Source organism: Cervus canadensis, chromosome 6 (genome assembly GCF_019320065.1).
Source record: "Cervus canadensis isolate Bull #8, Minnesota chromosome 6, ASM1932006v1, whole genome shotgun sequence".
Classification (NCBI taxonomy): domain Eukaryota; kingdom Metazoa; phylum Chordata; class Mammalia; order Artiodactyla; family Cervidae; genus Cervus; species Cervus canadensis.
In genome coordinates, this window is record NC_057391.1 from 19,644,901 (window position 1) to 19,669,563 (window position 24,663).

At 51.7% G+C, this 24,663-nt stretch overlaps 2 protein-coding genes across 5 annotated transcripts; one reads left to right on the top strand and one right to left on the bottom strand.

Moving 5' to 3' along the window:
• Positions 1 to 553: 553 nt before the first annotated feature.
• Positions 554 to 8,865, bottom strand: PCK2 (phosphoenolpyruvate carboxykinase 2, mitochondrial). The gene is made up of 10 exons (XM_043471104.1): positions 8,710 to 8,865; positions 6,433 to 6,678; positions 5,616 to 5,800; positions 5,336 to 5,539; positions 4,801 to 4,988; positions 4,326 to 4,488; positions 3,843 to 4,061; positions 1,834 to 1,971; positions 1,439 to 1,534; positions 554 to 1,201 (listed from the first exon to the last, which is right to left on the bottom strand). Exons 1-10 carry the CDS (start codon positions 8,727 to 8,729, stop codon positions 747 to 749), a joined length of 1,914 nt encoding a protein of 637 aa, XP_043327039.1. The 5' UTR covers positions 8,730 to 8,865; the 3' UTR covers positions 554 to 746.
• Positions 6,677 to 23,921, top strand: NRL (neural retina leucine zipper). 4 transcript variants are annotated; one of them, XM_043471106.1, is made up of 3 exons: positions 6,677 to 8,127; positions 21,204 to 21,611; positions 22,525 to 23,921. In XM_043471106.1, the coding sequence occupies exons 2-3, from the start codon at positions 21,231 to 21,233 to the stop codon at positions 22,930 to 22,932; spliced, it is 789 nt and encodes a 262-aa protein (XP_043327041.1). In that variant the 5' UTR covers positions 6,677 to 8,127; positions 21,204 to 21,230; the 3' UTR covers positions 22,933 to 23,921. The 4 variants fall into 4 exon arrangements, with proteins under 4 accessions (XP_043327041.1, XP_043327044.1, XP_043327043.1 ...); XM_043471109.1 differs by lacking the exon at positions 6,677 to 8,127 and adding an exon at positions 9,122 to 9,151; XM_043471108.1 differs by lacking the exon at positions 6,677 to 8,127 and adding an exon at positions 10,347 to 10,567.
• The last annotated feature ends 742 nt before the right edge of the window (positions 23,922 to 24,663 follow it).

Below are 24,663 nucleotides of genomic sequence, written 5' to 3' on the forward strand. Positions count from 1 at the left end.
GTCCTCATTTTGTAGGTACAAACTTCCATCGTACCCGTCTCAATTTATACATTCACTCAGGCAGATCCGATCACGGGTGAAGTTATTCTCAGCCGTCACCCCTGAACAGTGCCTGTCACACAGAAGGTACTGTGGAAGTGTTAGCTGCCTCAATATTGAATCAGCTCTCATGAATACTTTGTGAGTCAAAACTTCAGGGTAATGCAGGAGGAAGAACAGGTTTGAGAACTGACAGTGCAGCCACTTCACTGGAGTGGGGTTATAGAGGCTTCTGCTTCTCTGATGCGAGATTGGGCATTTTAGGCCTGGAGGCTATACTGAGCAGCTCACAGAGGTCCCTCCGTTTTAATTCCTCAGGACACCAGTACATACTATCTTCTCCCAGAGACTTCTTATCTGGCTCGGTGGTTGAGCTGCCTGTGAGAGAGATCCTTATACCACTGGGCCATGCCAGGGCAGGCTGCACTGGGACACCAGCTGCTTGGAAGAAGATTGTGAAATTGGTATTAAAGGGAAGCCTGTGAAGACAGGCAGGAAATAAAAACAGCACAAATGTTATATAAATGAGCATCTCATTATTAGGCAGCATGTGGGGAGAGGTCTGGGGCCTGATCTCACAGCACCCAGAGGGTGAGAGTGTTGTTAAGTTGCTCATAGTTTCTGCAAGCCTCGTGGCTTGCTTATTCCAGGGGAGTTGAAGGTGGGGGTGGGGGGTGCTGTGTCCTCTCGCTAGCCGAAGGCTCAGGTCACATTCTGCGCACACGTCCCTCCAAGGCCTCCAGCTCAGCCAGCACTTCCTTTGGCAGATCCTGGTTGACCTGCTCTGTCAGATAGCTCCGAATGTCATGAACCTCCTGTTGCCAAAAGTCCTTGGGGAGGGAGAACAGCTGGGTGGTGTCTATGGCTCCCAGGCTGCTGAGATCCAAGGCGCCTTCCTTCGGCACCAGCCCAATGGGTGTCTCTCGGGCACTGTCCTCCCCGTCGAGCCGTCGGCAGATCCAGTCTAGCACTCGGGCATTCTCTCCAAAGCCTGGCCACAGGAAGCGGCCTGCCTCGTCGCGCCGGAACCAGTTGACATGGAAGATGCGGGGCAGCTGGACCCCCTTGCGCCCCTCCATGCTCAGCCAGTGTTCAAGGTAGCGCCCAAAGTTGTAGCCGAAAAATGGCCGCATGGCAAATGGGTCATGCATGATGACCTTCCCTGGGGAGGGGAGCAGGATGGGTAAGGAATCTCCTTTCTTACTGGAGAAGGGTATCCTGCCTCTATCTGGATGAAGCTGTGAAATGTTAGTGGTACTGGAATATCCTTAAGGCAGGGCTAGGGGAAGGGAAGGGGGAAAAGATACACCTGGGAAGGGGTGGGCAGGAGGAGGGTCTGGCTCAGGGAGGGAGAGAAGAGGCAAGGTGGGCACAGGAGTGAAGCGAGGAGGGCACTCACCTTTGTGTTCAGCCGCTGCAGTGGCCTCTGAGCGCATGGCACTGCCCACAAACACCCCATGGCGCCAGCTGAAGGCCTCATATACCAGGGGGACTCCTGGGACACCAGGGCACATGGTCAAAGGCAGCCCTTTGCAAAGATAACTTTGCACCCTCACTCTATCCCTTCTGGTGATCTCGACTCCTACTCTCTCCTAGGACCTCCACTGTGGATTTTCAAACGCCATGCCGCCCCCCTCCACCTTGATTCTCCAGGTGGGGGGCGCTCTAGAGGCAGACAGCTGTCGTTAGCAATCCAGGTTGAGGCCCTCTGAGCTTTAAACACAAGAGGGAGGTGTGCCCTGATAGAGAGCCTGACCCTTAACCCAGAAGGTACGGAGCCTGCATGATGTTTACCTTTGGGTCTGCGGCCTCCAAAAATGATGGCGTCAATGGGGACTCCCTCTGGGGCCTCCCAGGCAGGGTCTATGATGGGGCACTGGCGAGCCGGGGCACAAAAGCGAGAGTTGGGATGGGCACAGGGCTCCTTGTCACCTGGCAGAGCACATACAAATACTGTCACTTCCAAGGGCATGTCCACTCCCAACACACATACCTTTGCAGGTACTCTTGCACAATTTCTTTTTGCCTCATCAGCTCCCCGCAATCTTGAGTTGGAGGTTGGTAGGGAGAAGGGAGCCAGGACATCTCCCCTGAAGATCAAGTTATTTATCCATGATGGTGCTGCCAACTGAGTTATGGGAGAAAAGAGTGGGAGAGGAACTGGGGTTTAGCAGGATATTAATGTTTATGCTAAGTTACAGAACTTGGCCAGTGCTCAAGGGAATGGGGTTAAATACTGTCATAGAGTTATAATAGAAATTTTGCCCCAGAAACTCTTTTAATTTATGAGATTAATATTTAAATAAACACTCAAACCTAAAGCAAAAACAGACTATCAGGTCAGTATTTCAGACAACTGACTTTCCATCAGCAAATGGTGGAAGACAGAATTTCCTGAGTTATCAAAATGCAAACAGGAACTAATTTTAAAGCTAGCAGTATTTTGGTAATTTCCCTGGGTCTGCTTAGACTCTGCTGGAGTGACAGGGCTTGAAGAACTCAGTTGAGGATGTAACCTGGACAGTTGTAACCTGAGGAGGTCACTTTAGGCCCCTTCAGATGCCTGGAGAGGAGTTGGGACCGAGTCAGTGGCACATGTATAAAGCACCATCATGGGGGCCCTGAATGGACCCAGGGCTTTCTCTGCTAGAAGCTGCTGCTCAGACCTGGGGGGCAAGGGAGTCACAGAGTCAGTGTGCCCTGCCCTGCTCCAGTCCCGGCTCCTGCCTCCACTCATATAAGAACCATCCCTTACGCTTCTCTCTGGCACTTTCATCCCCAGTTCAGGACCTAGCTCAGGGTATTATTCTGAGAATTGAAGCTGGATACAACACGCCCTAGTAATACTCCTGAATCCAGAGATGATGAAAGGGTTGGGCAACTAGCCTGTGGGGAAATATGAAAGTTTCTTGGATTTCTCAGTTGGGTGGGGAGGCTGAGGAGGGCTTAATGATGGTGTTAGAGAAAATGAAGGATGATTAGATGAAGAGGGTGACTGCTAAGCCAGCCTGGAAAACGTGAATGTAGGCTTCAGCGACCACAGGCCACCCTCCCCTGCTAAGCTCTTCTTTGCTCCCAACCCTAGATCTCAGCTGTCCAAATGCCAAAGGCCACTAAAAGCTGAAGGTCCAGAGTGCAGGGCTGGGGGAAGGGGAGGGCTGCAGGGCACTGGAGAGTAATGACAGGGTTGAGAAACTAGCTTCCAAGAGAGGCTAAAGAGCTGGTCTAACTTCGTTTGAAAGGACTGGGGTGAATATGTTGGAAGAGCAGGGGAAAGGTAACAATACTGACCTTTAGCCAATGGTTATTTTAGGGGGGTGGCGGTGGGGACCCAGTAGAGGGGAGGGGCAGGCTTCCTTCTTCCTAACGGGTCCAACTTATGGATTGTGCTTTGAGTCCAATTCTTTCTGTAATAATTTCCAAGACAGCCCTCCCCCTTTAAAAACATTCAGCTTATATTAATTGAGAATTTACTATGTATCTGGCACTATGTTGAACCTTTTACATGCATTATTTAATTTAATCCTCCAACACCTTATGAGCTAGGTACTGTAATAACTACCCCCATTCAAGTGATGGGGGGACCCTGAAGCTCAGGTTTTAGCAACTTAGTCAGGCCACAGAGCCAATACTTGGTGGAGCTGGGATGTGAATTGAGATCTTGCTTAGGGTTAGAAAACTGAGAACATTCATAACTCTCTGTGCCTCCCAGAGGTCCTGGGAGGTGGCTGCAGGTTGAGGAGAACTCCTTTACATCAACAAGGTGCTGAGCCCCGGGTCTGACTAACCCTAACCCCTCGTACCAGGTTTCCAGGGTTTGCCTAGCCAAGAGGTCACGGTGACGCCAGGTGGAAGAGGCTGATCGATGCCCTCCCAGTACACGCCGCCATCACTGGTCTCAGCCACGTTGGTGAAAATGGTGTTACTCTGGACTGTGGCCATAGCATTGGGATTGGTGGTGGCAGAGGTGCCAGGGGCCACCCCGAAGAAGCCATTCTCAGGGTTGATGGCCCGGAGTCGACCTGTCGGGAGGAGAAGTGAAAAAAAGGAAGGACTAACCAGGAAGAGTTGAGAGGCTCAGTCTTGGAAGGTCTTGCTCAGCTCCTCCCTGCCCTGAGCTAGACCCTAGATCTGAGGGGAAAGACTGCATCTCCAGGGCGGGGGGCTGCCAGGAGGCAGGGGGTTGGGGTGGTCGTTCAGGGAAAGGTTCTCATTGATAAAGTTCACCCTGAGCAGTGAGGGGAGAGTTGAACCAGAACCCAGAGTGCGATCCAAGGGCCTCTCACCATCACTGTCAAACCTCATCCAGGCAATGTCATCTCCCACACACTCCACTTTCCAGCCTGGCAGTGCCGGCCGCATCATGGCCAGGTTTGTCTTGCCACAAGCACTGGGGAAGGCGGCTGCCACGTAGCGCTTCTTCCCCGCAGGATTGGTGATACCCAGGATCTGCAAGGTGGGGAGAGGGAGGACAAGGAAGAGAGCACCAGACAGAGGTCAGGAATGGTCTCCTTGGGAAGGACAGCTAGGGGTCGACAGGGAGGACCAAGGTTTATTCACTAATTGGGTGCACCACCTTGCCATGGGGCCTGGGGTGGCAGCAAGGGGAAGCCCCCCAACAGTCAGCAGCTTCAGGCCAAAGCTTCGGGCATTTGGGCTGAGTCCCTGGCCTCCAATCTGGCAGTAGAGAGGCGAGGCTGAGGCTGACTGGTCAGGGCCCACCCCTGGCCTGCCCCCCTCAGATCCTCACCAGGCCCTCACCAGCATGTGCTCCGCCAGCCAGCCCTCATCCCGGGCCAGCCGAGAAGCGATGCGAAGGGCAAAGCACTTCTTGCCCAGCAGGGAGTTGCCACCATAGCCGCTGCCGAAGGAGATGATCTCCCGCTGGTCGGGCACGTGGCCAATCAGGGTTTTCTCTGGATTGCATGGCCACTGGCTCACCGGTTCCCCTGGGGACAATGGATTCATGGGGCTGCTGGCAGGGGCATCAGGCATCAGGCTGTCAGGGGCTGGAGGGATTGGGGTTGGCAGGAAAGACACTGGGAGCGATGGTGGTGTCAATGGGTGGCTAAAACCTCCTACCTCATGACACCGGTCAGCTCCCGTGCCCCTATTCTTGGATAATTCTTCTCAATCTTGGTGCAAGCTACTTTGTCAACACAGCTTCACCCTCAGCCCATTCCTGCTCTAGAACATGGGACTTCACTATCTCACCAATCAGGATGGCTAGGATGTGGGGTTCCCTCTGAGTACAAGCGGGCCTCTGTGTCCTGCCCTGGGCAGAGCAGGTGCTCACCTTGCCCAGTCAAGGGCTGGCCCACAGAGTGAAGGCACTTGACAAAGTCGCCATCTCCCAGAGCCTGAAGCACAGGCGTCCCCAGCCGGGTCATGATCCGCATGCTTGCCACCACGTAGGCAGAATCCGTGAGTTGCACTCCGATGCGGGACAGTGGTGAGCCCACGGGACCCATGCTGAACGGAAGCACGTACATGATTCGGCCTACAGAGGAAAACGCCACCTGGATGAAGGGTTCAAACCTTCAGTGCCCCTGCCTCTGTGTCCCTGCCCTGATTACCCTGCATGCAGCCTGGAAACCTCTCATCCACAGCTTGCTGGAACTCAGCTGGGGACATCCAGTTGCCCAGCTGCCCACGGGCCCCACCAGTCGGGAGGGGCACCGTGTCCCGTTGAGAAGGAGTTACAATCACCGTCTTGCTCTCTACTCGTGCCACATCCTTGGGGTCTGTGCGGGCCAGCCAGCTGGGGGAGAGAGGATATCAAGAAGATAGTGGCCAGCAGACCGCCCTCACCCCAGACCCACTCTTTCATGTCCAGCTTTGTCTCCAGGTCTTCTGTTGGCCTTAATTTTTTCCCATCCATTTGCATCTCAGTTCTTCACCCAGATTTTTTTTTTTAAATTTTCGGGTCTTAGTTGCAGCATGCCAAGCACATGGGCTCAGTAGTTGCAGTGTGTGGGCTTAGTTGCTCTGCACCATGTGGGATCTTAGTTCCCAGACCAGGGATCAAACTCGTGTCCTCTGCATTGCAAGGCAGATTCTTAGCCACTGGGTAACCAGGGAAGTTCCCTCCCCCAGATTTTGTCCCAATCTAAGGGGTAGTTCCCTTGGCCCCCAGCCCTCTAATGGCCTCTGCCCTGGCAAAAAAAATCCCTGAATTTGTAAGTTAAAAAAAAAAAAAGTAAAGGCTTTTATTTGTATCAACATAAAAGTATAGACCAACCGCAATAGTTTCTGATGGTTTCCCTCAAAGCTCCCATTCTGTTTATTCCATTGGCGTGGTCTATTTAAATTGAATTTTGTCTCGGTAAACCCAAAGTGGCCTCGGTCCACGCAGCTGCCCCCATCTCGCAGGTTGCTGGGCTCAGGACTTACCAATTGTTGTACTTCGGGAGTTTTCGGATGAGTCCCTGCTGTTCCAGCAGGGCCAGTGTGGCAGTGTTCTCCGCCTCGGTCCCATCACAGATGTGGATGCCCTCCGGTTGGCACAGGCGGGCACTGTGCTCCACAAAGTCTCGAACCTTAGCGGGTAGCTGGCCCAGGTCTCCGCTGAGGACTCGCAGTGTCTGGATGCTGCACCGTGATGACCAGCCCCAGGGGCTCAGCCTGTGCCAGCTAAGCCTGCAAGAGAAGAAACAGAGAGGTAATGGGCCAGGTGTTCTCATGGAAGATGGGCAAGTCAAGGGTACAGAGGGCTGGGCTTCTAAGGACAAGCTAAAGTCTGTCTGGGTATAGGCACCATAAAGAAGTTGGACTAGGTGAAGGAGATGGGTTCAGGCCATGTGTATTTTGTGGCCTTTATGAGGCTTAGTGAGGGTGTCTCCTGATTAGCAAGGGACAGGTATTGCCAAATGAGCATAAAGGCACATGTCTGGCAATATGGAAGTGTATGTTTAGGCATGCTGATGTTACTGTAGGCTTGGCTCATGCCCATGGTTTACTATGTCTCGTCAGTGTCTGGAAATGAGCAGGCGTCCTATGGCCCAAATGTCAATAAATTGTGCCCAGGTGACTGCTTCATGTGTCTGGTGTTCTTTTCATTCTCAAATATAGTTTTGCATGCTGTAAGACTGTGAAAACTTCAAGCAGAGGACCAGGTCTGTGGCATGGTTTAAGTCCCAGTTTTCTCGATTTGGGCCCTTGTACAAAGAGTGGGTGATCGGATGTCAGGGTTTCAGGCATTGGATCTGTGGCTGCCCAGAGGCCCAACAGGGATTGCATAAAGTGTTGTCACTGGGTAGGTAGGTATTTTCAAACTATGTGGAAGGCTGACTGTCAGGGAATATCATTGGCTGAGCTGCATGCCCCAATTCTTAGAACAGAGCCCCTGGAATCTGTCCCTTCACAGCCCTAGGAGAGGGAAAAGTAGGATCTGCTCTGATTGGCCTGGACCCAAGGTGGAGTGACCCAGAGAGAGCAAAGGCCAAGAGAGGGAAGTTACCCTTCTCCTATGCCAGGGCCTTGCCCACCAGAAACTGTGCCCCACGTGCCCAGCACTGCATGACCCTGCCCCTCCCTTGGCTCTCCTTCCTAGAGAACAAATGCCTAGAGCTCTGGCGGTGGGGTGGAACATTAGACTGTAGGGTGCTCAGACTCACAGGGAAGCCTGGGGAAGAGAGGACACTCAGGCTGTGACTGGGAGCTGGGTGGCTTCACTGGGCAGGGCAGGGTGGAGACCTAATGTGGCCCTAGGGGCAGAGGAGGAAGCCTCCTGGGACCTTCTCTGTTCTGCTTCTGAGAGTTTTCCCCAAGCATTAATTTTAAAGACATTCAGCCTTGGGGAGAACCTCTCTCTGTGGGGAGACTGCCTCAGGGAGTCTCCTGTGAAGCTCCCCCTGCTCTTCTCCAGTCTCTGGAGTGGGACCTTCTCCTTTTCCTCTGCTCTAGAGACCATCCACAAGGGCTGGCCTAGGGGAACCAGCTGTGGGAGAGACAGAGGGCCGGCTCAGACTCTGAGACAAAAGCTGAGAAGGGAGACTACGAAGGGAAGACAGGAAGCTGTGAAAAGGGGGTGAAGATAGACAGGCACGGTCTGGGGGTTCGTCCTGGACAGGGGATGAAGCCAGCCAGGTAAGAATGAAGGCAACTTGGTCCCTACCTCTACCATGCCTCCCTCCCTCTTGGGACCCCAGGCCCCTCTAGCTGCGCAGGGCTCCCCGCCAGGTTCCTATCCGGGGGAGGCCGGGGAATGGCTGTTTACCTTCTACCTTCTTTAGGGAGCTCTGAGCTCAGTCCCCAGAGGTTCGTGCATCCTTGACCCCAGGGCCCTACTGCTCCTCACTGCAACCTGTGGAACCACTTACATCTGTACAGCAAAGGAGGAGATATGGAGCCTGGGCCCCAGGAGGGCGAGCGAGGAGGGGAAAGGAAGTTCTGAGAGTGGCAGATACAGACGGTGTGGTCAGGGACCAGCAGAGCAGGAGGGAGGAGGGGACGGAAACCCAGGGACCCGGAGCGGCTGAGGCCGCCCCGATCTCCGGCGTGACGCACGACCCGAGAGGACGAGATCCAGACACACTCGCCACCTGCCCGCCTCCTTCTCTGGGATGCATAACCAGGCCGAGGGCGGCGAGCAGGACAACGCATGTGGCAGCCCTGAGGGGGCGAGCGCGGCGGAAAGTGAGGGTCGGCCCCGGTCTGGGGGTCACTCACCGCAGGCCGGGGCGGTACATAGCGGGGTGGCCACGAGAACCGAGCGGAGCCGGGGAGATAAGGAAGGCGGGGAACCAGGGAGCAGCACCGAGAGCGGGAGCTCAGGCTGGGCGGGAGGCGCTTAAAGAGGAGGCGGGCCGGCGCAGGGGCGGGACCCAGCAGGGCCGCGGGACCCTCTCTCCGCCCCCGGGCTACCCGCGGGTCCGCCCAGCCGCGGCCCCACCCGCTGCATCCTAGCCCCCAAACCCTTGTCTCCCATTGGAGGGTTGGTTCCTCTCCTCGGCTCCCCTCCCCGAAGCCCCGCCCCACCGCCCCGCCTCGCCCCCTGCACATGATGTAATTTTGAGGACTCTTGCTCCTGGGAAATAGTGACGGGCAGTCACTGGGTGGCAAACAAGCCAAGAACTAGGGGCGAGGCCAGGGGCGGAACCCACGGATAGCTGTAAGTTTAGCAGCCGGGGGCTGGGCGTTGCCTTTCCCTTTCTTCCGGGGGCTTGGGCACTCTGAGCCCAGGCTCTTCTGTTGTCCAGGATTCTAATATCGTGGTTCTCTCAGTCCCCAGCTCCCAAATCCGTTTCTTCTCCCGGAGATGAGGATTCTTCTCTGCCCTACCATGGTGGTAATGTCTCTCCATCCCAGAATCTCTTCTTTGGGGCTCTGGACTGATCATTCCCTCCACATTCCCCTGAAGAACCCGTCTACCCCAACCAACCATAAAGTCCTCTGGTAACTTCTCAAGTTATGTCTCCATCCAGACATCTGTCTTCAGCTTGAGGCCCTGGGTATTACCCCAAATGCCATAGCACCTCGAACTCAACATGGCTATGGTCAGCCAGCATCCATTCCCTATTTCTGTTAATAGCACCCTGATGTTCCTTTGGGGAACCACCTCCTCAAACTGTGTGGTCCTGTGGGCCTCGTGGGGGTGGGCTCTGAGCTTGGCCAAATTGTGTATTCTTTACTCTGGCCATAGCCAGTGGAAATGTTCAGGAATGGGGGTGATGTCTCTCAGGCTTCTTCTGTCAGCTTTCAAAATGGGCTCCCTATCTGCTGGGGTTGCTGGGCTGGGAGAACCTAAGCCTGATGCTGCTGGGTGTCAGCTTGGCCCTGCAAAGGAGGAACCTGCCTGAGATAGAAACCAGCTTAGAGGAAGCAGGCCAAGGGATGGAGAGCAACAGATTGCTGATTTGAGGGTTCAGTTCAGTTCAGTTCAGTCGCTCAGTCGTGTTCAACTCTTTGCGACCCCATGAATCGCAGCACTCCAGGCCTCCCTGTCCATCACCAATTCCCAGAGTTCACTCAAACTCACGTCCATCAAGTCGGTGGTGCCATCCAGCCACCTCATCCTCTGTCGTCCCCTTCTCCTCCTGCCCCCAATCCCTTCCAGCATCAGGGTCTTTTCCAATGAGTCAGTTCCTCGCATCAGGTGGCCAAAGTGTTGGAGTTTCAGCTTCAGCATCAGTCCTTCCAATGAACACCCAGGACTGATCTCCTTTAGGATGGACTGGTTGGATCTCCTTGCAGTCCAAGGGACTCTCAAGAGTCTTCTCCAACACCACAGTTCAAAAGCATCAATTTTTCAGCGCTCAGCTTTCTTCACAGTCCAACTCTCACATCCATACATGACCACTGGAAAAACTATAGCCTTCGAGGGTTAGGAATCAATAAATATTTTCTCTTGCTCAACCTAATTGTAAGAGGATTTCTTCTATTTGTAACAGAAACAATCTTGATTCTCAGATTTCTCAGAGTTCTGTGCTGGACTATCATGGGACAAGGGGAGCTGGTCTCCAGCCTTTGGCTTGCTACTGACCCTCATCTCTTCTACCCAGGCTCCATCCTGGACTCAACCTCATGTGTATGTATTTGGGACAGTTTCTTCCAGTCCCTACATCCAAACTCTGTCTATAGCCACTCCACTGCAAGCAGTTGCCTCTTTGTGCCTGCTCTCTAGGCCTAAAGATGTGCACACTGGTGGCATCACAGCCAACCTTTCAAAGTGATGCTGAAAGCCCAGACTGTCTGTATACTGGTGCCGAATCTAATCTTGGCGACAGAGTTTTGGGTGAAGTAGAAAAGAATTAACTTTATTACTTTGCCAGGCAAAGGAGGCTACAGTGGGTTAATGCCCTTAAAACTGTGTGTCCCAACTTGGAGAAGATAGTGAGAAATTTTATAATAATTGTTCAAGGGGAGCATGATCAACTTGTGGATGTTCTTCTGATGGGTTGGTGGTGAGGTAAGTAGGAGTCAGCATCATCAACCTTCAGATCCAACTGGTACATGCTTGTGGATAGGATACCATCATTTGATAACTTCTCCCACCTGGAAAAGTTTTCAGAATTTGCAAAATAACTCAAGGATATTATTATGTATACCAGTTGCTAGGGAAACAGAACCTTGCCCCATACTTGCCCTTAACTGTGTCTCCCTGGTCTTGCATCCCTTCCCTTCCCTAGTTAACAACAGCTTGAATCTGTCCATTGGAACTCAGGGAAGGTCATGGAGGCTGAATGAGGGCTGTTTCCTATAATCAAAGAAATGGGGGACACAGAAAGTCTTTGCACCTAGGAGCCCCACGGAGCCTAGCTTGATATCAATAGGTCATCATCTCTTCTGCTCTCATGGTTCCCTATCAGGAAATGGAACCACTATCTAGCCAGTTGCCCCAGAAGAACCTGAATCAGTCTGGACTCTTTCTTCCTTATCTTCCACAGCCAATCAGACACCAGGACCTTTGGATTTGTACTTCACAATTAGCTCTCAAATCAGTGTCTGTCTACTTGACCCTTGCCTTAGTTCAAGGTTTATCTCTCACTTGGCTTCAGAAAATAGCTTCCAAGCACCTGCTTGGCCTCCCACATCTCCAAATACCACTCCCTCTCCCTCCCATTAAGTTCTCCAAACTTTGCACATAAGTTCACTTTGGAAAATTAAGAGAGAAGGATAATGTTTATTGTATGGCCACTAGTTGCCAGGCTATGAACCAGCAGTTTTACATGCATGTATGTGCATGCTCAGTCGTGTCTGACTCTTTGAGACCCCAGGGACTGTAGCCCGCCAGGCTCCTCTGTCCATGGGATATCCCAGGCGAGAATACTGGAGTGGGTTGCCATTTCCTCCTCCAGGGGATCTTTCCGGCCCAGGGATGGAAGCTGCATCTCCTGGGTCTCCCGCATTGGCAGGCAGATTCTTTACTGTTGAACCATTGGGAAAGTTCTTTACATGCACAGTCTCATTCTGTTTCACAACAACTGTTTTATCAATGTGGCCACTGAGGCTTAGAGTTTAAGCCATTTTTTTCAAAGTCACACAGCTAATCAGCAAGAGAAATAGAATCGGAATCCAAGTTTTTCTTTTTTTTTTTTTAATCCAAGTTTTTCTGACTCTAATTACCAAGTTGGTTTTTTCCCCCGGCAATTCTATATTGTCTCTGATTTATCATTAAGGAAAAAAATGAGATCATAGCATTCTTAAGCTTAAAACTCCTTGAAGCCTTCCTACCACATGACAACTGATGTCTTTCATAATCTGGCTTCTTCTGTTTATCCAGTGGTATCACCTCCCCCTCTTTACTTGCTGTCTTCTCTCCTATATGCCAAACTCTGCAGTTTCCAGAGCATAGCTGGGAATCTTTTCTGCCCTTCAGGTTTAAATTAAATATCACCTCCTGTGTGAAGGTCAGTGTGCCCCTTAGAATTAGCATCTCTCTCATCAGTGTTAGCTCTATACTGTGTGCATACCTATATCTTTGAATTAATTGTACTTTATTATGATTGTTTTTGTATCTCTATAATCTCTGGCCCTTCTTTCAGTCTGACCAGCCAGGTGGTCCAGTGTCAGTGGAACACCACCAGGGGGCAGGGCAAGCCTTGGCTTGGTCTGCATTTTCTGCTCCCCAGGGCCCTCTGGTTCACCCCATGGATGTCTCACAGAACCTCTGCAGTAGATACTAGGAGTGTGGCCCAGATCCCCACTTTAGAATCACAGCACTTATTGAAACTGAGTGGGACCCTGTGGGACCCTCCCAGGTACAAATCCTTTTTGTGTTCCCAGTTTCTTATTTGGAGGAAAAAGGCTTCAGCTTCCTAGACCTTCCCTGAGTACCAAAGGGCAGATTCAAACAGTTACTAATCAGGGAGAAAAGATAATGCAGAAACAGAGGAGCAGCAGTCCAGAAAGGATAGTGTGGCTATAAAGCAGGGTCCTGGTTCCTGCTCAAGGGATATCAGTTCAGTTCAGTTGCTCAGTCATGTCCGACTCTGCGACGCCATGTACTGCAGCACGCCAGGCCTCCCTGTCCATCACCAACTCCTGGAGTTTACTCAAACTCAATTTCCATTGAGTCAGTGATGCCATCCAACCAGCTCATCCTCTGTCATCCCCTTCTCCTCTTGCCTTCAGTCTTTCCCAGAGTCAGGGTCTTTTCAAATGAGTTAGTTCTTTGCATCAGGTGGCCAAAGTTTTGGAATTTCAGCTTCAGCATCAGTCCTTCCAATGAATATTCAGGACTGATTTCCTTTATGATGGACTGGTTGGATCTCCTTGCAGTCCAAGGGACTCTCAAGAGTCTTCTGTAACACCACAGTTCAAAAGCATCAGTTCTTCTGCACTCAGCCTTTTTTATAGTCCAACTCTCACATCCATACATGACTACTGGAAAAACCATAGCTTTGACTAGACAGACCTTTGTTGGCAAAGTAACATCTCTGCTTTTTAATATGCTGTCTATGTTGGTCATAACTTTTCTTCCAAGGAGCAAGAGTCTTTTAATTTCATGGCTGCAGTCACCATCTGCAGTGATTTTGGAACCCCCAAAAATAAAGTCTCTCACTGTTTTCACTGTTTCCCCATTTATTTGCCATGAAGTGATGGAACCAGATGCAATGATTTTAGTTTTCTGAATGTTGAGTTTTAAGCCAACTATTTCACTCTCCTCTTTCACTTTCATCAAGAAGCTTTTTGGTTCTTCTTTGCTTTCTGCCATAAGGGTGGTGTCATCTGCATGTCTGAGGTTATTGATATTTCTCCCTGCAATCTTGATTCCAGCTTGTGCTTCATACAGCTCAGTGTTTCTCATGACGTACTCTACATATAAGTTAAATAAGCAGGGTGACAATATACAGCCTTGACAATATACAACAACCAGTCTGTTGTTCCATGTCCAGTTCTAACTGTTGCTTCCTGACCTGCATACAGATTTCTCAAGAGGCAGGTCAGGTGGTCTGGTATTCCCATCTCTTTCAGAATTTCCCACAGTTTGTTGTGATCCACACAGTCAAAGGCTTTGGCATAGTCACTCAACAACACAAGCAAACAACCTCAAGGGATACACATAAAAATATCTTTGAGTTCTTCTGCAGCAACTGAGGCCCCCACCCAGGTTGTTGTTCAGTTGCTAAGGCGTGTCAACTCTTTGCGATCCCATAAACTGCAGTAGGCAGGCTTCCCTGTCCTTCATTATCTCCCTGAGTTTGTCCACCCAGGTGGAGGATGATAACTTCAGGCTGAGCACAAGATCCCTGGAACACAGCCCTGTTACCTCACCAGCAAGCAGTCAGAAGAAAAAATTCCCACACCCTAAAGCCTCTACCCCAGATTTTGTCTATAAAAACTACTTCTAGAAACCCACTGGGGTTCCTGAGCATGAGCCACACTTTCTCCTTGCTTGGCCCTGCAGTAAACCTTTCCTCTGCTCCAAACTCCCACATTTCAGTTGGGCCTCATTGTGCTGGAGTAGGGGGTATGGGGTATGCAAACTTGCATTTAGTAACAGGTGCAGGGTGTGACCAGCCTTGTCTTACTCTGCATTTTCTGCTCCCCAGGGCCCTCTGGGTCTCCCCTTGGATATCTCACAGATCCCCCGTGGTGGGTGCTGTGGCATGCTGCCCAGATCCTTCAGGATCCGGTCCCAGCTGCTGAGTGTTGGCTGCTGATAAAGAAGAGCTGAGCACTTCCCTGGGTACCACCTATGGCTGAAGGGAGTTGTCTTGCTAAATGTGCATGCCTCTTTCCTGGAGAAGCCTGTGTCCAGTGACTGATTGGCTCAGGGGTCCAGAGTCCCAGCCCCTTTCTCTCAATTGAGGACACTCTGAAGTTTCATCCTAGCTCCAGAGCTCCTATAGGGTCAGCTGAAGGCTCTGTTTCAGCCATAATGCTCTTCAACTCTTCTCTCTATCCAATGCTGCTTCCCTCACAGACTCTGAAAATCCTCCCATCAAACCACCTGTACACAAGTTTCCATCTCGGAGTTATTATTTTTTTCCAGCTTAAGATATCCCCCCAACTCAACTTGGATGCTGCATTAACCCCCTAATCTGACTCTTGATTCCATTTTGGCTATCCTTCACAGTAGATCTGAAGTGATCTTTTCAAACACAACCTGATCATTCCACATCCTTGCTGAAAATCCTTTAGTAGCTTCTCATTGTTCTTAAGGGCTTCCCCAGTGGCTCAGAGGTAAAGAATCCACCGGCAATGCAGGAGCCGCAGGAGACGTGAGTTCGACCCCTGGGTTGGGGAGATCCCCTGGGGGAGGAAATGGCAACCTACTACAGTATTCTTCCCTGGAGAATCCCATGAACAGAGGAGCCTGGTGGGCTACAGTTCATAGGGTTGCAAAGGGTTGGACACGACTGAAGCGACTCAGCACATTCTTTTCACAGTCCATGTCCTAAACTTGGCCTACAGGTCTCTGCATGATCCAGCCCCATCCTCACCTATCACCATTCTTCCCACTTTGCTTGGTTTTTGCTTTTTGGCTATACCATTTTTGTTTTTCAGTTTCATGCATTTTTTTTTTCCAATTTTATGCATGTGTCTACCTCTTCCCTGCCCAGTGCCCTTGCATAGATTATTCCTGTGACTTGGAATCCCCATCTTCTCCACTCCTCCAGACACAGTCCCTTTTTACTCCCCTGACTAATCTCAGTTTAATGTGACTACCTTAGGCTAGTTGTTGCTGTAATGCTGCTGCCTCCCTGGCCCCCACACTACATTAGGTTCCCAGGAAATAAAGTCTCATAGGTCCCTGCCCTTCTCTTGCATAGCACCCATCTTCATATAATGAATTATTTTTACATAGGCCCATCCCTAACTAGAGGCTCTAAATATTTGAAATGTATGACTTAAACAAGCTAACAACTATTAAAATATATTCTATTCTTCTACCTTGACAAATATACACACAATGGTCTGGAATTTGGTTTGAATTTGAATTCAAATTTGGATTTTGTTTGAAATTCTCAGGATTCCACAGCAGAATGTGGTATTGTGGGGGGAGGCATCTCTTTGGATCCACCTCTTTTCCCGCCTCTGACATCATCTTCTACTGCAAGGGGACTCCTTTGCATGCATGTGGACCTTCCTGTCTACACAGCCCAATTCTGTTCACAGTCTCCTGCCAACAGCCACTCCTTGGCCACCCCCTGGGTCTAGGGATGTGTATGTGAGTAATGTGATCTACCCTTGGGAGGGCAAACCCAGGAAAGAGGTCCATGTGGGCCCTAGAAGTGGGCTTGGGGCCCTTTGCACAGAGAATTCCTAAGTATGTGGAGTATAGTCTGGAAGGGGTTTGGGGTATGGGCAGGGGAGGCCTGGACTCCTCACTGCAAGGGACATAGCCTGAAGAGGGCCAGAGAAAAGCCTTCTGAAACACAGGGCCCAGGGCAGGGGCTATTCCTACCTGGGCCCAAGGGCAATAAGTTGACATTTCTCTGGTTCATCAGTCTGTAAGCTCCACAAAGATGGGGCTGGTGATGGTCTGATTTACTGAGGGGTCCGTAGTGCCCAGCACATTGTCTGGTGCAGAGTACATGTTTAATCAATGTTTGTCAAATGAATGAATGTACAAGAGGTAAACCAGGAAGAGGTCTGAGGATTTGGATCCATCACTGATGATCTAGATTGTACAGGTTGTACAGGACTGCAAAAATGGGGGTGCAGGACAGAGAAGATGGGAAGGGAACCCCAGATCACTGGCTCTGTCTCTCTTCCTCTCCTTCCTCTTTGCTCCCTACCCCACTTCTCCAGGACCTTTGCCTGCCTAGCCTCCTTCCACATGGTCTAGCATCCCTCTGTCTGTATCCTTTTACCTTTTATTCTTTTGTCCACTGCTCTTTTTCTGTGGCCTGACCATTTATTTGTCTGTTATGTATTTGTTTCTAGTTCTTGGTTGCCAATCTTACCTTCCTGTCTCCCTTCTTCTGCCACTTTTACTCTTCTAGCCCCTTGTTCCCATCACCTCTTAACTCCCTCTTGATCCCCTCTTGGAAACTTTCTTCTCTCGTTTAGTTCCCCATGGCCCTTTGCCCATCTCTTCTTTGTGCCCAAGTTCCTCTGTCTCCTTCAATCCAGATTGCTGGGGAGCCCCTGACTTGTTCTGTCCTCTCGCCCAGGTCTATGCTTACTGCCTCCTTGGCTAAGTCTTCCTGCCTCCCTTCCTCTGTTTTGTCCTTCCCAGAGTCCACCTGGTTTCATCTTTCTCATCCCCATTTCCCTGTCCCTGCTTGTCCTTGAGTCAGACAGTCTCAGCATGTGTCCCCCTCCTGCCAAGAAAACCCATGAAGCAGCTTGTAGGTCCTCACTGGCTACTGTAGGTTCTTCTCTCTGTGCACTTAGTCCTTTCCCCTGGCCCAGCCCTCACCCCCCAGACTCCTTTCCCTGGTAAGTGGCGCCTGGTCTGAGCCCCGAGCGGCTCAACTTGCCTGAGCTTGTTTAGTCTGACTCCTTTAGCCCGTTAGAGGCTTAGCCCTCCCACCTCTCCTCTGAGCGCTCCAGTAAACAAGAGGATCAGTGCAGACCTGACAGCTGCTGGGGGGCAAGTGTCTGGCTAGACCAGACCAGGCCTGCGAAAGGGGCTGCAGTCAACACTTGCTATTTCTTCTTCACCAGGGACATTCTGAGGCCTCTTTCCTGTGTATTTACCTTAGAACCACATTCCATGGGCATACGCATGGGGTCCCTAGTCTCCATGGTTTCCATTCCCATTTTGTGGCATTGTTCCCAGGCCTTGGGTTTTGTTTGTTTGTTTTTCTTTTGCAAAAAGAATACTAGATCCAGGCCATCACACCACTTGAATGATGACAATGGCTTCTGCTCCATAAAATGGAGGCCAAGTGTGGAAAGACAGGTGTCCTCTGATGGAGGTCTTTTTATATACGTGTAGAGAGAGAGATAGGAGAGACCACACCCCCCCACCCCCCACACACATACACCCATGCCCCAAAGAAAGCTGAGTTGACTATAGGTATTCTGTAGATCAGGGGTTCTACTTTAGTGTTCATCAAAATAAACTGGAGGACTTGTAAAAACACAGAGTTTTGGGGCCCCACCCCCAAAGTGTCTGATTTAGTAAGTTTGAGGTGATTCCAGAGAACTTGTGTTTTTTAACAAGTTCCCAGATGGCGCTGCTGATCTGGGGACCCCAGTGTGAGAACCACTGTCTTAGATCATCTGAATCCACCAGCTCTTCACCTAACTCCAAAGGCTGGGACCCAGTTAATTTTTATAATTGATGATCCTTGGGGCTGATGGACACCCAGGTGTCTCTTTGGGTGGGGAAAGAGGACCTGTTAACCTCATGGGAGTATTTGGATGTCCTTAGAAATTAAGAGAATTGCCTTTAACTCCTGAAGTTCTATTCTAGTACAGACTCTATTTAAACAGCTTCAGACAGGTTTAAACATCTCCTTGGCTAATACCTAGTATCCCTGTTCCAACTTCTACTCGGGGATGATAGCTCTAAGAGGTGTTAGGGGATTAGGCTGAAAATGTAGGTCACCCCCCAGCCATCTGGGAACCAGGAGGAGTGAGAGAGGAAGAGAGAGGTTCAGAGACACATACAAGGAAAAGGTGAGGGGAAGCAGAGGGCAAATGAGGGCAGTTTCAAAAGTGCCTTGGATGGATTGGTGGTGATTGGATTTTCAGTGTCCCGAGGTGGCCTGGAAGGAAAGAAGGAGCAGGGTTCCTGATTTCCCCTCTGCTCCTGCTCCCAAGCTGCCTGTCCTGGGGCTGGGTCCATAGAAATGAGAGAGGCCGAGAATAGATGAGGCAAGTCCTGGAGGGTTGTTTATCTTTCTGATGCCGTAACTGTGAGGGGCATGAGGTGGGAGTGAGGTAGGCGGCAGAAATGTAAGGATTCCTGAAAACAGGAAACAGATTCAACAGGCCAGGTGAGAGTGGGCTTGGGAGAATTCGTATTCCCCTAAAACACCCACAAGGCATGGCAGAGCCTTGGAGGCTGAGGGTGCTGGAAGCTCATCTGGCCCTCTTTTCCACTCCCAGGCTCTCAGTCACCAAGGGCTGAGGGTTGTGTCCGCATGAGGGTGCTGATGGGGGCCAAGGTGGCACTCTGTACTGGGGAGCGGGGAATAGTGAGTTGGACCATCTGTGATATGCTTTGTTGGGGAAGATGCCCCCTTCCCTTCCTTGAGACCAGGCAGACTTGTCGTCTCATTTCCTGCAACCCCCCAGGTCCATGAGATATGCAAATGATCCCCTCACCTCATTGGCTGGAGGCCTGAGAAGCATGGATGACCTAAGAGAGCTGGCCCTTTAAGAGTGCCCAGGGGGCTCTGTGCCCACAGCCCCTTGTTCTGAGCACAGAGGTGCCAGTCCCTGCTCAATGGGGCCTCCATTCTCTGGGGAAGCTGTGCCTGCCTGGCTCTGACATTTGACCAATCGTCTCTGCCACCCCTAAAGTGAGTATTTCTGAGGCCTCCCTGAGTGCCAGGCCTCTCACCTAGAGCCTCCTCCTCCAACACCTGCTATCGGCTTTCTGTTGAGCTTTTTGTTTTCTGTTTTCAGGAATGTTCACTTTCTGTCCCCTGCTCTACTCCCACCTCAACTGGCTTGAGGTCCCTCACTGCTATCACATCAGAAAGAAAAGCAGCCCTCGTCACTTATCTTTTCATCCAACTCTGTCTGGACACCTCTCTCTGTGTCTCACCTTCTTTCTGTAAAAGATCAATTCCTTCAATGTGTGTTTTTGTTCCCATCCCCTCTGCCCTCTCAAGGGTGAGGAGCTCAATAGATATGGCAATACCTGGGACAGGAAGAGAGAGAGGCCTTGTCCTTCCTCTTGCCTCTCTGGGCAGAACCTGGGGGCCTGAGATGTGGTTGGAAAGCAGCTACCTAGGTTTGAGGCATGAAGATGGAGCCAAACTCTAAACCCTGGGGCTCAGTGTGTGTGTTAGTTGCTCAGTCATGTCTGACTCTTTGCAACCCCATTGGACTGTAGCCTGCCAGGCTTCTCTGTCCAAGGAATTCTCCAGGCAAGGATACTGGAGTGGATTGCCATTCCCTTCTCCAGAGGATCTTCCTGACCCAGGGATTGAACCCTGGTCTCCTGCATTGCAGGCAGATTCTTTATTGTTTGAGCTACAGGGAAGTCCCTGCCTTGTCCCTCCTGGGGCTGTTGGAACTGAGAGTTGGGCTCAAGCTTGGGACTTACAGGCTGGGAAGTCTCTCCAAGGTCACCTAGCCAGAGGTGCCTCAGGTGGGCACATGCTCTGAGGTTGATAACAGAGAGGAGGGTTCCTGGGTGACATAAGTTTGGGGATCAACTCTGTTGAAGTTGAGCAGATGGCTTACTGAAGGACTTCTCAGATGACTATGTTGCTGTGCTCTCTGAACCTGCAAGAGGTGGGGATCATTTCTCAAAATGATCTGAGCATAGACCCCCTCCTTGGCTATTTCTCAGACTTCATGTTTTGCAGAACACTCTTTGAGAATTGTTAAAGTCTAACTACTTTCCTTGAACAGAAGGGGAAACTGGGGTCAGAAGGGGAAGGTGACCTGTTCAAGTTCACACATCTTAGGTCCTGGATGGAAGGAGGAAAACTAATCTCGGTTTTCCTACGAGAGATTGGCCTTGAGGAAAGATGGTCACCACTCAGTCCTGATCTTTTTAGAATTGATTCTGGGACCTTTTTTGCTTGAAGAGTCTCTTGCTCCTTGATTAATCCATAGAATGAATGTTCACTGAGGGTCTTCTACGTGCAAGGCGTTGGCCTGGGTGTTCTGAGAGACAGAGGTAATACAGCATGTGATCCAGCTATATTAAAATCCACAGCATATGTGCCTTGCCATTGCCCTAAAATATACACATTCTCTGTCACAGTTAATTAAGCAACATTTTTTTAATTGCTTGGAAATGAAATGATGCCTCTTGAGATGACAGAGACATTCAGCATGTCCCAGCACTAGAGTTGGGAGTGCTGCCATATTCTTCTTGTTTTTCATAGATCCCAGAGGCACCAGTAGGCTGGAGGCTGTGCTATCCCCTTTCTCATTCAGGCTTTAAGCGGCTTGCCCCCTGGTCAGGAGCCCCTGCCACCTGAGAAGTTGTTTCTCAGCCTGGAGGCGACTATGCAGGGAACAGACTGTGCCATCATCCCAGCTTTCCAGAATTCTGTCTCCATGGCACTTGGGCTTTGGGGGAGGAGACTGGCAGGAAGTCTCCCGGTGCTCCAAACCTGTCCTCTTCTTTGCAGGTGCACCCTTCCTAATCCAGCCCCAGAATGGCACTGCCTCCCAGTCCCCTGGCCATGGAATATGTTAATGACTTTGACTTGATGAAGTTTGAGGTAAAGCGGGAGCCCTCAGAGGGGCGATCTGGCCCCCCGACAGCCTCACTGGGCTCCACCCCCTACAGCTCAGTGCCTCCTTCACCCACCTTCAGTGAGCCAGGCATGGTGGGGCCCACTGAGGGCACCCGGCCAGGCCTGGAGGAGCTGTACTGGCTGGCCACCCTGCAACAGCAGCTGGGGGCTGGGGAGGCGCTGGGGCTAAGTCCCGAGGAGGCTGTGGAACTGCTGCAGGGTCAGAGCCCAGTCCCTGTTGAAGGGCCCCATGCCTACTACCCAGGGAGCCCAGAGGAGACAGGAGCCCAGCATGCCCAGGTGAGTGGTCAGCAAGAGGGCCAGAGGAGGGGGCAGGGTGAGAGGGGAGGAAGAGAGGAAGGGGAGTCCCTGGAGAGGCTTACCAGTTTGGGGAAGGAACAGACAGGAGAAGGGAAGTACCTTTAGAAGATATCAGATAAAGACAACTATTGTTCTGCGCCCCCCACCCCTCAATAGAGAGAAATGAGTGGGCTCAACCAGGAGGAAGAGGGAGAAGACAAGGTTAGAAGAGGACCAACTGAAAGGGGGAGTTGAGAGTTAAAGGGCATCAGGAATGATTGATTACAGGCAGGTATATAGATACTGCGTTTATGGATGCCAGGTAAATAGATACCAGGTATAGAGATACCAGGAGAGGGTTGTGCGTGGAATGGAGTGGAGTTGAGACTGTAGGAACCGGAATGAAGTTGGTCTTTTTAAGACTTCGTGCTTCTCCAGTCCCCAGCCTTCTCAGGAAGGATTGGGACTCATCCTATTAATCATAGACAGATGCGGGCGTTGAGGGCATTAAGATATAATCCAAATCCTTTAAGGGTCACAGGGTTGAGGAGCGAGGTGTGTTGGAGGACAGGGGAGCGAGGTGTGTTGGAGGGGCAGGGTTTGTCTGTCCCGGTACACACATAGGCCAGGAGCCCGCTCAAGACCCCGCAAAGGCGGTGTGGGGTTCAGGCGCGCGATTGGCTTGCCCGAAGGTGGGTGGGAAACGCTGGGACCATCCAAAGGGGTCGAGGACCCTTGGTGATGGTGGAGGGCAGCGGAGGGCGTGTTGGGACCTGGAACAGGATCTAGGCTGCAGGATAGACTCAGGGGAAGGCGCATGTTCAGGTAAAGGTGGAAGCCGGGGGCGGGGCCACCGGAGCGTGGAACCAGGCGGGAGCCCTGCTGACCGGCGCCCGGTCGGTTCTCTCTGCAGCTGGCCGAGCGGTTTTCCGACGCGGCGCTCGTATCGATGTCTGTGCGGGAGCTAAACCGACAGCTGCGGGGCTGCGGGCGCGACGAGGCGCTGCGGCTGAAGCAGAGGCGCCGCACGCTGAAGAACCGCGGGTACGCGCAGGCCTGTCGGTCCAAGCGACTGCAACAGCGGCGGGGGCTGGAGGCGGAGCGCGCCCGCCTGGCCACCCAGCTGGACGCGCTGCGGGCGGAAGTGGCTCGCCTGGCTAGGGAACGCGACCTCTACAAGGCTCGCTGTGAACTGCTGGCCCCGAGTGGCCTGGGGCCAGAGGCCACGCCCACCTCTTCCTCTGAGCCCCTGGCCACCGAGTGGTGGAGTCGGTGGGCGGGCGGTGCGCATCACCCGGGAGGCGGCTGTGCCATTCACTAGATGGTTACTGAGCGCCTTCTGGAGCCAGATACTCCTTTGGATGACCACACAAGTATCCCCAAACTTCCTGGACCCTCAAGGCATGCTCTGAGGTTAGATACCGGTCACTTCCTGGGAGAGGGGTCCCCTTCCCTCACGCAGGACGTGCACAGAAACCGTTCACCTTCTGCCCCACTCTATAGGACCAGGTCACTGAAATCTGCGGGGGTCAGTGCCAGGCTTTGTGTAGGGGGCAGGCCGCAAGGAGGTGTGGACAACGCACAGTGAATGGGAGGTGAGGGAGTCCTGCTGCTCCCAGATCAGTTTAGATTTTAATTCAAGGCTTTCAACCTGTAGTGCAGTAAGGTGGTAATTAGCAATGAAGCTATGTTTTCATTCCAGGGCTTGTAACCTCCCCATTTTAGGACAACTGCATTTTCAAGATTTCAATTCCCATTTTCAAGACAGACCAGAAACTTGATTCAAGAGGCTTTTGTCCTAGCCAACCCCATGGCCTCCAAGGTCTAGAGCAGCAAAGGCTGGAGGAGCTCCAGGGGTGGTAGGTATGGGCTGGGAGAGGACCCTGAGCAGGAGTCTGAAAACCTGGGTGCTAGTCTCAGCTCTGCCACAGGATACCTCTGACATCTTGAGCAAATCACTGGCTCCCTGGATTTTGACGACCTTGTCTAATGCTCACTTGATTGGATGACTTCAGACACCTTTCCAGTTCTGGCCTCTCCATAGTGTGGAAGCCCCAGGGGTCTCCCCGAGAATCCCTCAACTCAGCCTCATTAAAGGGACTTCCTGCTCTGTTCCAGCTTCCTGACTGCAGCTTAGGCCCTGGATGAGACCATGCCCTGGTTCTGGGTTGCTCCTTCCATGCGGCCTTGGCCTCCAGATCTGCATAGGGTGCCCCTGCTCCCTTCTGCCTCTCTGAGGGCAAAGGTGAGACTTTCCCCAGCCTGACAAGGAGCTGAGAGAATGCAGCTTTTGTGAATTAAACTTGAAGTCTAGGCACAACCATATGCTATTGGCTAGATGTTCTTACAATTTAAGAGGTGTTTATTCTATATTCTTGCTCCAGGCCTATGTAAGTGTGTGTGTGCATATGTGTGTGTGAGAGAGAGAGAGAGAATGAGAGAGAGAGAGAGATACAAAGTGTGGTGGGGGAAGAGAGTGGATAGCCCCCACCTGGGCTGAGTGGAGCATCACAATTCTAAGGCCCAATGGAAATGGGGGTGGGGGTGGGGATTGGGCCAGATGGACCCTCCGGCTCCCACCTCCACTGCATAGAAGCCCAAGAACAGTATTGACCCAGCCAGGCCTGCCTGTGGCTATCCCGATGGCTCATAGTTGCCATGGTAACCCAGCCCTCGGGTTCAGCAACCTACAGAGAGTGGGCGGGGCTCTGGGCAGAGCAGAGGCATTGGGCCGGGAGCAGTTACCTTAGCAGCAGTGGTAGGTCCTCTAAGGGACATATAATAAATGGAGAGAAGCAGTTGGGTGTGGGGGAAGAAGCTCCCATATGTCTCTCTTCCTTTCTGCCCCCTCTACTCGCCCCCTCCCCAGCTGTCTCTTCCCATCCCTGTTCTTGTTCCCTCCTCCCATCCTCTAGTTCTAGCCCAGCTCATCCCCCCTCCACTCAGGAGCCTGCGATGAGAGTCCTCTCCTCCATCTCCACCAGAATTTTCTTTCTCTTCTCATTTCCCACCACTGACCACTCATCACCCTCTTGGGCTCTGCTTCCTCTAT